The sequence below is a fragment of the Perna viridis genome, chromosome 4 (genome assembly GCF_037379345.1).
Source record: "Perna viridis isolate PV_CMFRI_1.1 ecotype Kerala chromosome 4, ASM3737934v1, whole genome shotgun sequence".
NCBI lineage: Eukaryota > Metazoa > Mollusca > Bivalvia > Mytilida > Mytilidae > Perna > Perna viridis.
In genome coordinates, this window is record NC_142448.1 from 29,612,185 (window position 1) to 29,624,043 (window position 11,859).

Here is an 11,859-nt window from a genome sequence, read left to right on the forward strand (position 1 = left end):
AACAATATAAAATGGTGAAGACCAAAAATGTGAATGCAATGCCAGACCAATCGTACGCTTTAGCCAGGAAAGGCCAAAATTGACACCAGGCCATGTCATGTTTTAGAGTATGCCAACATTCCCTGTCCTTTATATTCTCAACTCGATTGCTCTCTAACAGCAATTTTTTTACGTATTCGAGTAATGAATGAACAATTTTCGTCTTATTACAAAATAAATGTCAATCTTCTGTCAGGTGCTTTTGTAAGAATTCTAACAATGTTTAAAAAGGAATTTAATAGCATCCTGTTAATAGAATACTTCGTTAAGCATGTGTCAGTTTGTCAGTCATAATTACATAGAAGTATTAAATTCTTTTCGAAAAAAAACGTTTTATCGTTCATGAAATGTAAAAAAAAAATAAACTTGCAACGTTAACGCAAACTGTGACGAGTTGCAGGTGCTTAGGGTAACCAAGTTATATGACTGTCTTCTGGTGTTTTATTAAATATTTTAGGTTGACTAAAAATTACAGAATGAAATTGTTGAGGTGAAGTCGTTGAAATTTCTGATTACTGTATTGATAGTTAAAAATATGATATTAAAAGATTTCACTTAATGTAAGCAACAAACACTAAAATGAAATTGTACTTCTACGAATTTAAGGATCAGTGCAAGAAGGAATATGAAACATAGATGTTACAAATAGAAACACTAGCATTCATCTGATCTTATTTTATCGTACAGTAAAAACATATGGTCCCTTGAGCAGAGGTTTATGACGGCCTGACGTATCGGCTGATATATGAAACCGTGAAACCAAATCTCTAAAACAGTCTGCAGAATTTCCATTAGAATTATTTCTGCAATTGAATCAGCGGTTCATTTGAATAATAGAACACCAAGAAATATGACACGCCAGTTTTGATGAAAGAGATTTCCCTAGAAAGCAATCTTACTTCTGCATATAAGTACATACATAGGAACATATAAGTTAAGTATTGTGCCATCTGTTTAATGTATTGTGAGTATTTTATATTGAAACTGACAGGGGTTGGTATAACAAAACATATGTATATTACTTTCCTTTTGCTCGTACGCAGTGCATGGAGCTTGATTTGTTTTAAAACGTAACAATTAAGCATGCCCAACTCAAAAAAGTCTGCGAGGTTGAGTATCTAATGCGTCAATTTTAAGGAACAATCACGCTTACTAGCCTACTATAACTAAGCAGTAATTCAGATGAGCGGTCTGTCCCGAGTTTTTGTGAGTATACAGCAACTGTTAACTGCAAGTCTAATTATCTATGCCAAAGAGGTAACCCCTTGTTATAAGAAAAATATCATGAAATAAATGTACCCCTGTGATATATAGATACACAATATGTGTAAACAAGTACTATTTTTTTATATACCGGTAGTCGACGCATTAAAATTTATCTCTTTTAAGTTTCTACATTTCATTATATAAAAATACCACACGAGACGCGATTTCAATTTTGGGTACATGTTTAACGAACGCCACTAAGTTACCAGTGTTTGGCCAATTAGGAAACTGAATTGCGATCAGATATGTGACTTGTGTTTCCGTAGAATGGCGTTTTTAATGTCATTACTAATAAATGGAAGATATACGATGCGGGGAAAAAATAAAAACTAGCCCATTTGTTGAAGGTATGTTTTCAATCGTTGCACTTGATGTCTAAGAGTATGTTCTAGATACAATATGGGCATACCAGCGTCAGTGGCGTCCCTTACTACAAGTTATAACATAAAGATGCAGCTGCGATTATTACCGAATAGAATAGTTTTATTAACAAAATATCATGAATATAGCGAAATTGACAAATGTGCTGTCGATCGATTACAAGACAGAAAAGTTTGTTAAAGTTGACTTTGTGTGTGTTTTGTTTGCGTCAAGAAATGTATATATTTTGAAAAAAAAAAAAGATGTGACAACTGCGCTTTTTCCGTTGAATGAAAAATTACTTTTAATTATTTATAATCTGAATGTTATATGCATAGACTGAAAATCAATGATCTTGATGTTACTTTTGATAAAACCTGGAAAGCTTTCCATCAGTTCAAAATGGCTTCATTTATACGTTCGCATTGAATTAAAATCTCTTCTTGTGTAATAAGGAATTTGATTAAACTTTCTCACTTTGTTTTTCACATTATGCGATATGTTTTTTTGTTTTTTTGTTTTTTGTTTTTTTTTTTTGTTTTGTTTTTTTTTTTTCAATATTCAATTTCATTTTCTGTGTGGTAATCGATGTTTCTATCTCTATTTTTTCTTAGCATATCCTTTGAGCTTTGGTCTTCGTGAGTTGAATATTACTTATACAAGGTTCTATTTTATTTCACTTCCACATCACTGTTTGATTGAACTTGGTGCATTCGAGTTTCAATTATATTCTGTCTGTCAATCGAATTCTGGACATATTTAATGTTCCTGTATTTGATCAGCTAATATTATTTGGAAATTAAAAAGAGGATTTATGTGTGGATTTTTACATCATGGCTTGATCAGAAGATGAAAATAATACCAATCAAATCAAAACTATCATAGGGAGTCTTTTTAAGTAGCACTCCAGCTAAGAACCATGCAAAATGTGATTCATGGTTGGAAAGCCTACATATTTTTATTTTTGATATTTTGTTTAAAATGCTTCAGTAAACAGACAGTGACATATGGCTTTTCACATAACCCTTGTTCATAAGAAATTATATAGAATGTACTGTAAAAATTAAGGGAGATAACTCTGTAAATGACAGTGAAATACAATAGAAGCTGTTGGATTTTCAAAGTGAATTATCTCCTAGGAGCAGACTGATTGGAATGAACTATACATGTCATCATACAGACATATAAAACAACTTATTAAAAATATTAGAATATGTAGTTTTTTTTTAGAATATGTCACATATTACAGAATATGCATGACTCTTACTAAGACAACTACTTAAGTTGTTATCAGCTTTTTTATACATTGAACATGCAAAAAATAGAAAACATGTAACTCATACATTTAATTTGTTTTCGTACATTCTTTGTACTTACGTATATAATTGACATTTGGTTTGTCCTGAATTCGAAACAAACTTTCGTCTGATTTATTAATATATATTGAAATCAAAAGAAAGAATAATCAAGGGAATCAAGATTCTAGAGGAAATCAAAAGAATGTAATACCGGGGACACAGACCAGACATGGAAAACGGACACATACAACAGAACATAAAATAACCAAATAATACGTACAAAGCAACAAAAGTATATGAGCAAATCGGACTTCACTAAAAAATGGGAGCATGGACCAGGTGCACCGGTAGGGTAAGAGTCCTCTGCTTTTCTAGAAACAGCCACCGATTTGCTCATAAATGTCAAGTCCAGGGTAGAAAGCATTCATTTGAAATCATAAAAAATACATTTTCATAAATATTGTTATTGTACCTTTTACAGTGAAAACTAAGACAACTTTTACTCCTGCAACATAAGAGGTTGGAATTCCGTTCCTCCATACCCCAACCTCTTACTTCCAAGCGTCATATTGCATAACACTCGTTCCGCCGTTCCTTGAAATCGGCAGAATTATAGTAAACTATTTTCCATTGAAAACGTTTTATAAAGTTTCTTTACCATTACACGGGTGAAGGTGACTAAACTAAAGAAAAACAATTACCTGCCTGATGAGAAAATCCAGCAATCCTGGAAATCCTTTGTAAAAGCAGTTAAAATGAACATCATATTTGGTTTTTAGCTTTTTGAGTGTGTAATTCCGGTTGATAAAATTTCGGATTTTAAAATTTGCGAAACGAACATATCAAATTAACCAACGAATTGCCTTTACCAACTTTAAGTTCGTTTTCTCAAAAATATATTGTATTCCGAAAAATTAGTTTCCTAATCAAAATTGCTGGTCATGTTGACAAATGTCTTCATTACAAATGTTTTCTAGTTATTCAACAAATATTTAGGAGTTTTATCGTTCAATTTCCGGTAGATTAAACTTCATTTATGTAAATAAAAGACAAAGTATTTTAAAACACGTGCTTAGCTAATTAACATTTGCGGTGGCTTTCAACATGTCAGATCCTAGAGGTTAGGATGTCACCAAGTAAGAAAATAGCTTGCCAGACAACCTCTAGCATTGCTGGAGTAAGACAACTTTGAGTAAATCACAAGGTTTATTCTAAACTCCCCTTTCCACAAACCAAAAAGGAAACCAAAAAAGACATTCAAATGGAATAAAACTTTGGAAGTTGTACAATACAAATGTTGCTTCGTTTAGTGAAGAATGTGTCCAAGTTTCATTGAATTCCATTTTGCGGTTTCAGACGAGATGCGTGTACATATTGGGGACGGAAGAACGGACCAACAAACGGGTGGTTAGCATGATCACTGTTTACCACCAGCTTTTAAGCGAGTGAAAAAATTAGCGTTTACCTAAAATACTAATTATGATTTTAAAACCTTTCAGTGAAACAATACTTAACACTACACTTCTATATAAAATCATAAAACAAAATTCACATATCTTATCAAATGGTCATTTAATAAATCAGAATGTGAATATATGTGTTCGAATTCTTTTAGATTATTTTTAGTAACGAAAAACATAAAAACTACGTTAATTGTACTTCTTTTGATATGCTTACAACACTCGAATTCCTGTTAGACATTTCCGTACGCTTTGGCGAAACCGTTTGTCGTCAAGTTATTGGAATTCCCATGGGGACAAATTGTGCACCACTTATGGCGAACCTCTGTCTGTACTGTTACGAATCACAATGTATGACTAGAATGAATTAAGACCCTTCCATACAACTTTAGAAAAAATTAATAAAACCTGTAGATACTTGGACGATATGTTGGCTCTAATCAACGATGACTTCAATATTTATATAAAAGATATATATCCTGTAGAACTGTCTTTGAATAAAGCAAACATTAATAATAAAGAATTTTCGTTTCTTTATCTTAGTATTCATATCGATAATGGTGAACTTTATACTAAAATTTAGGATAAAAGGGTGTTTTTCATTACCTATTGTCAACTGTCCGTTTTTAGATGGTGACATCTCCTGGTCACCTTTATATGGTGTACCGTGATTCTCAATCCCGAATGGAAGAATTTGGATTTATTTTACATACGATATGGACATAACTTTTTGTAGATTTAAACTATTCTGGAGCTGGCATATCAGTTAACCGCTAGTAGTCCTTAGTTTGTACATTTGTGTAATTTATATTCAGGTTCTTTATTTCCGTTGTAATAAGGGACTCAGACTTTTTAAACTGATTATTAGGTGTGTTTCATTTTGTAATATTTTTTCCACAGTGGCCAGATTTGAAAGGGGGAGGGTTGGGATCACACTAAAGTACTTTAACCCGGCCGCATGTTTTGCGCCTGTCCCGAGTTAGGAATTTCTGGTCTCTGTATGTTTCTTGTTTCGTTTTTACCTATAGTTTATGTTTATGTTACTTGAGTATATGGGGGCAACCCTTTCGCTGTTACTGTGTATAATGATGTTTTGGGACCAGCTGCGGCCTGCCCTGGGGTATGATGACTTCCTCGTTATTCATTAATGACCAATGGATGGCCTTGGGCTGACATTTTCAACTGGTGGGGTTGTTGTCTCTGACATATACACCATACCTACTCTCGTTTTATCACTCTGATTTCTTCCTCGCCGATAACACACTGAGAACTCGTTTCCTTTTGCGACACTTGAAAGTAATAGAAATCAGATATGCTAATAACTTATGATATTTTAACAATTATTTTCCCTGAAATGTCGTAAAATAACCAAATAAAGGATATTGATACTTCCCCTAATGCGTAAGGATTTTACAGTTGACAAATGGGTTACTTGTAAATATCTCGTATGCGTACTTACTCGGGCAATCAATATGGAAATAGTATATACTAATGTCTGCTGTCTTTATCTGTATATTTCCTTTATCAAAACAGACAACTAGATTTTATTATAGAAAATGTGATAGATGAAATAATTACTTTTGAGTAACATTAAACAGATGCCATCGTTTACTGACTTCTGTTCTTCTATATATCATAGTTTTAACAATAACGAAAAATATACAATTAGGTAAGAATAATGTGCTAGCGGGTGCATGTACCTTTACAATGCCATTCCTTAAGTAACCTCTTATGGTAAACAAGGCTATTTTTTACATTCACGTGTTCACATCATTCAACTTCTGAGTCGCTTTCGTAATGTTAGTGATGTATTTGCGTATTAATCTGATTTAAAGTTTCATTATATGGCAACACATACGAAGGTTATATCATTTAATTGTCCAGCATAAAATGAGGATTTGTTTTTTCTTATATGACTTTCACCATTGCAACCAGTATAGAAGTAATCAAGATTTAGTCGACGAATGACAAATTAAGTCCATGTTCTGCATCGAGAAATCTAGACATCGTTCATATTGAAATACAAAATAGAAAGTGCACTCGTGAGTATGTTTCGAGTTGAACGGTATAGCGATATCCCAAAAATGAATAACAGTGATTGGAAAGAAATCTCGGACAGAAACGAAGAACAAAATCCGTAAATCAAAGTAACACATAGTCATGAGGCAGGTGAACTGGTAGGGTAAGCGTGAAAATGTAATTATAGAAACAAGCAATCAGAGCTTTTGTTAGTTTTATTCTCATAACCAACGGAATATGATATAGTACATGCTGCAATCCCAACCAACTTGAACATCGGTAAATCTTAATCTGCGACCATTCACAAGCACAAGAAACTGGCCTCTAAGAGGACAAGAAGAGCGCCAAATTAAAACTACAAAACTTTACTTTTAAATATTGATTTAATACTGATTACGACTTATGAAAGACACGAGTGAAAAAAATAAATAATTCATACATTCATAACACAAACCAGTATACAACTGAACCACACAAAATAAAAATGCATAGTGTTATTATAAATGTCATTTTTGCTGGTTACACAAAATCTTATAATAATACATTGTGCAAGATCGTGTCCATCTTAACAACACATTGTACATCTTGAGAGAACAAGTCGTGCATTGTGTTCTCTTTATCTAAAATCATCACAATAATTATGCCGACAATTTTCTAGAGAAATTCATTTCAAAATGATTAAACCAATGATAACCATCAACATTTTTAGTTCCAAAATATTGATAGAAGAAAATGTGCATCCATTTACCTGAACAGGTGCGATTAAAAAGTTTAAATTTTAGAATTGTATTTTTGTTGTTGAAATATTTTGTGTTTTGTAAATAATGTCTAAATATGCACAAGTTTGAATATTGACAAATTGAGTCTGCCAAACTACTATAGCTCATACAACACTTTAGCACCTTTGAGACCTCATATGACTCGATTTAGTATTTGTCTTTATTTGCCATAACCGGAACTCTTGCAAGACCAAGGTTAAGTGTTTCTCCCATCTTCCTTGCGTATAGTCTAGCTTCTTTTGCATATTTCGCCCGAATTATTTCGTCGGAATAGTCAAATTCGTCTCCAGCATCTTCATTTGGATACTCTCTGAGAGATTTCGACTACAACAATAATAAAAGGTTACAAAAATGTACTATTGTTAGTAAGTTCAAATAGACATCATTTATGGCAAGATATTAAGGAGGTAGACCTAGGGTAAGGCACACAACTCTTACAAATCATTGGAACGTTTGTATTCACCATTTTACGTCAATCTCAGGTAAGCATTTAAGTAACTTGGACTACTTTCATTCGGTTTCAAAAATGTGCTTGAAAGGCTTTGGTGAAATTTAATATGATACAAATACATCACAGATTTCAAGAGTTATGTCCCTTACCCTAGGTCTACCTCCTTAACAGCGAAGATAAAAAGACACAATGAGAAGAAAACTGAAATAACAAACAACATAAAATGTAACCAAACAGAAAACCTAATATCAGATAAGCACAAGGGGCTCCACCATCAAATTTTGTCATATTAAAAAAGATAATAGTATTCTACAGTCTTGGGTTCACACAATCGCGAACTTTGCATGCGGGAGAAACCCGATGTTCCAAATGCAACAAACGTCTGAGCTCTTTTGAGTCAAGTTTGAACTCGCGGTCTCGAACCAAAAGCAATGCCAGACTTCGTAGTGCTTAGCCAGCAGCCTTACCAGTATCCAGAACTTTACGATAATTGTCTTTTTTTATAACAGTTCTCAATTACGTATTATTTGTACAATTTAACTGCATGTACAGAAAAGGAAGCTTCTACTGAAGCATGCCTTACCAAAGATACTGCAACTCCAGCAATTTGGTTCTGTAAGTCCATCCGCCAGTTCTGTAAACAAAATGTCACAATTACATTGTTAAAATAGGATGATTATGATTTATTTACATGTAATTAGTAGTTGTACATGTAACGATAAATGGACTTACGTCAGCAGAAGATACAAATTCTCTGGAGATACATGTTCCTGTTTGTGAACAATGTTAAACATCCAAAGGTTAAGCAAATTATAAGTACATGTAGCCCAATTTCGGTTTATTAAATACTTTTTAAACAGAATTTACTCCTAAGTCTAAACTATGTCTGGTAGATGTCAGTTTTGTCATATATGGTGGATAGTTTTAGCTATAACGTAAAAAAAAAGAAATCATAATGCACGTAAAAAAAGAAATCACAATGCATATCAGTGTATCACAGAACAATCTTTTAAATAATTGAGAGCAATGTTCAGTCTGAGACTGCCTCACTATATTTTTGTCTGATTTAAATGACACATGTATGTGTTTTTATGATGCAATCAATCTTACGCAATATGTTGTTTTATTATTTATAAGATGTCTTCAAAAATCAATATATATCATTTAAGCTATTATATGACTAAGTACTAAAATGAACGTCTGAATAGTAATACAATATGTACGTTTGATCTTACCTAGTAACGTTATATGGGATTACTTTCCTAATGTCCCACACATGAAAAAAGCGTTATAATTGTTGCACCACTCAGTAGGTCATATAACCACAATGTTAGTTTTGACTCAATAGGCACGTTATAGAATATTGTCAAATAATTAACAACGTGTCTATTCGAAACAATAGTTGCTTGTTTAATTTAATTTTAGGCATATAATAAAAATCTAAACAAACCTAACTGTCCAGGTGTGCAACTGGAATAGTCATAAGTATTTTTTTTAGAATAGAAGATAACGACATAAGATTCACGTTAAAATAAGTAAAACGCGTAATTATTGCTTGGCTAAAGATTTTCGTTCGTCGCCTTTGTTTTAAGATCAATAGTCCTGTTAAACTGTCGGCTCTTTCATTCCATGTATAGTTCAGTTGAACTTGTTCTAAAGTCTGTACTTTGGGAAAAAAACTCTGAGTGGATCCGTAAATTAAACATAGGCAAAAATGCAGATTTACAATTGTTTTGTCTGTTGAAACATTAATAATACGCTCTACAATGAAGTATGTAATTCATTTCGACTGACCTCATATTTTTCCCGCTTTTCCATACTATGCTCATGTGGCAGTGTCCATTCCTCTGGGTGTGGGGCAGCTTTCTTTACGCTTACGGCAGGAACATTGACGCTACTAGAAGTATCAGACGTATCATTCCCACGTGCAGTTGCCATGTCCTCAAGCTATTTCCCCACTAAAACCAAATGCTAACGTTGGCGAATTCTAGCCTGGCAGTATGGTCGTTACATTACAGATTAACCTGTTGTTAAGAACTGGATAGATTTATTAATAATAGAATAGGGTTGTGTATAGCATAATTAAAACCCAATACACAAATCAATAATGAATGTGTAACCTAAGTCAGGTCGAACTAAGGTACCCCCTGCAGTTTAGTAACAAAAAAGTCCAGAATGTAACAAAGTCGTCTGTTGCTATGTGAAGTTTATTCAAATCGATCCGCACATAGAAAAACTGTTGAATTTTGATAGATGGGTCAAGAATTTAAAGTCTTTTAAATCAATTATTTATTGGTATCAGTATTTAAATGCACACTATTATAAATATAACACTTAAACACGACCAAGGTATATTATTTTTATCTTATAAGGTCGGTTTTTAAAGAACACAGTATTAGTACTATTAGAAAGGCATATCCTTTTAATCCTCACATCGTGCTCATAGTCTTAACTTTCCATTCATTTCCTTGACGAATAATTGGTTTTCTGAAATTGAAATTAGACCGCGCAGTATAAAAATGAAAATATAGTAACCACTGAAGAAGCCAAATAATAGACAGTGCTGTCTGTTGGGTTTTTGTCGTGTCCTGTAAAGAAAAGAACACGTCAGAGAATAACGTAAGGGTCAAAGTCTGACTCCTCTTTACTTTCCTTCCAGAAGAAAATGACGGCTGTGGCTCAAGAGAAAAGGGTAATTTTATCAATTGGCATTGACTAACGTTATCGAATATTTGAGGAAAAATGGTTTGTTCGTGATATAAAAATGAAAGAATCTTAATCGCAATACTTATCGTAAAACACGATATCTTGTTCTAATATTCTGACTGAAGACTAGTGTAGATTAAATAAAATCCATTAGACAATTCTAGACAATATGGATATAATATCCAAATAAATACTGGTATATATTCATGATAAATGAACATATAACCATACATCTAGTTTTACATTGAAACTTAGTGTTTTGGAACTTCAATTAACAGCAATGTTTGAGGATGGCTAGCAAGCTATTTTCTGATTTGGTGTCTATGGCGGTACGGACATCCAACTTCCATAGTATTAGGAGTAGGTGTTTGGGCTGCATTAGTGAATCTACAACGTATAGTACTTTGAGGTGTGGAAGATCAGTTATTTGCTGAATTGAGCACAATCATCTACATATATACTGTCTTCATAAATGACCTTAACAGAGATCAATTTCGGAAGGTATTCAGCTAATAAACTTTATTATTCCCGATTACCCTTGTATGTTGGTGAAAGGGAACCAAAATTCCTTTCAAAGGGATTATTGAGACATCGTTTAAATGCAATAATGGTCTATGGAATTATCAAAAGGGTCATTCTTCACATATATCTTGTTCTGTTTTTTTTATCTAGTGAGTTCCCTGTAATAATCGACTAATATGCACAGGCATATGCAGTGCTTCGATTGCTCGTAAGTTGCAATATGAAGTGTATATATTATAGATTTATTTGTCAGTTCGGTTAATACTATATGTACATATTGCTTTTCTATAATTTCATACGATCTGTGGGAGATTTAAAAGTTTAGGGTTACACCTCGGAGAAGGCAATGACATATATGGATAAATGGCAGAGATGTCTTGAGACCTTAAGTACCAGAAGGAACGAAGTGAGTTAAGTGCCAGTCTCAGTAATTCCTATCGCTTTTTTACTTTATACGTAGCCTTTTTCGCATAATCCTGTAAGGAAACATGTACATGTAATATGTAATAATATCTTTGATTACGTTACCTTCATTGAAAGGAATCTTTAACTACGTAACGGATTATCGAGTGAAGCGTAATTAGAAATTCTAATTTGAATCAGATTGACGCTAAAATGTTAAAGTAATTCTAAAACATATACCACATTGTTGAAATTTTTCTCTGATTCCGAACTTAGCACTTTTGCGAGGTCATAACTAGAGAGTCGCAAAAATTAAAGCCCTCTGATTTTTTTTTGTTTATATCTTACAAGTACTTTCAATCATCAAACCTCTGAAACCTCTGGCGGCCTAAAATAATAACAGCTCAATTTTGGGGAAAAAACGCGAAATTTAACACTCACTAAAATTAATTACTAGCGGAGTGTTTTCTCAATGTCGTATTACCGACTGATTTAATCATTTAAATAAGTATTGAAATCATCCATCTATGTTCAGTATATACTCAATTGACATACAA

At 33.0% G+C, this 11,859-nt stretch overlaps 1 protein-coding gene across 1 annotated transcript; it reads right to left on the bottom strand.

The window, feature by feature from the left end:
• Window positions 1-6,806: 6,806 nt before the first annotated feature.
• LOC148619669 (uncharacterized) lies at window positions 6,807-9,774 on the bottom strand. Its single transcript, XM_088579828.1, has 3 exons — window positions 9,467-9,774; window positions 8,256-8,306; window positions 6,807-7,545 (listed from the first exon to the last, which is right to left on the bottom strand). The coding sequence occupies exons 1-3, from the start codon at window positions 9,608-9,610 to the stop codon at window positions 7,369-7,371; spliced, it is 372 nt and encodes a 123-aa protein (XP_088435954.1). The 5' UTR covers window positions 9,611-9,774; the 3' UTR covers window positions 6,807-7,368.
• Window positions 9,775-11,859: the final 2,085 nt, after the last annotated feature.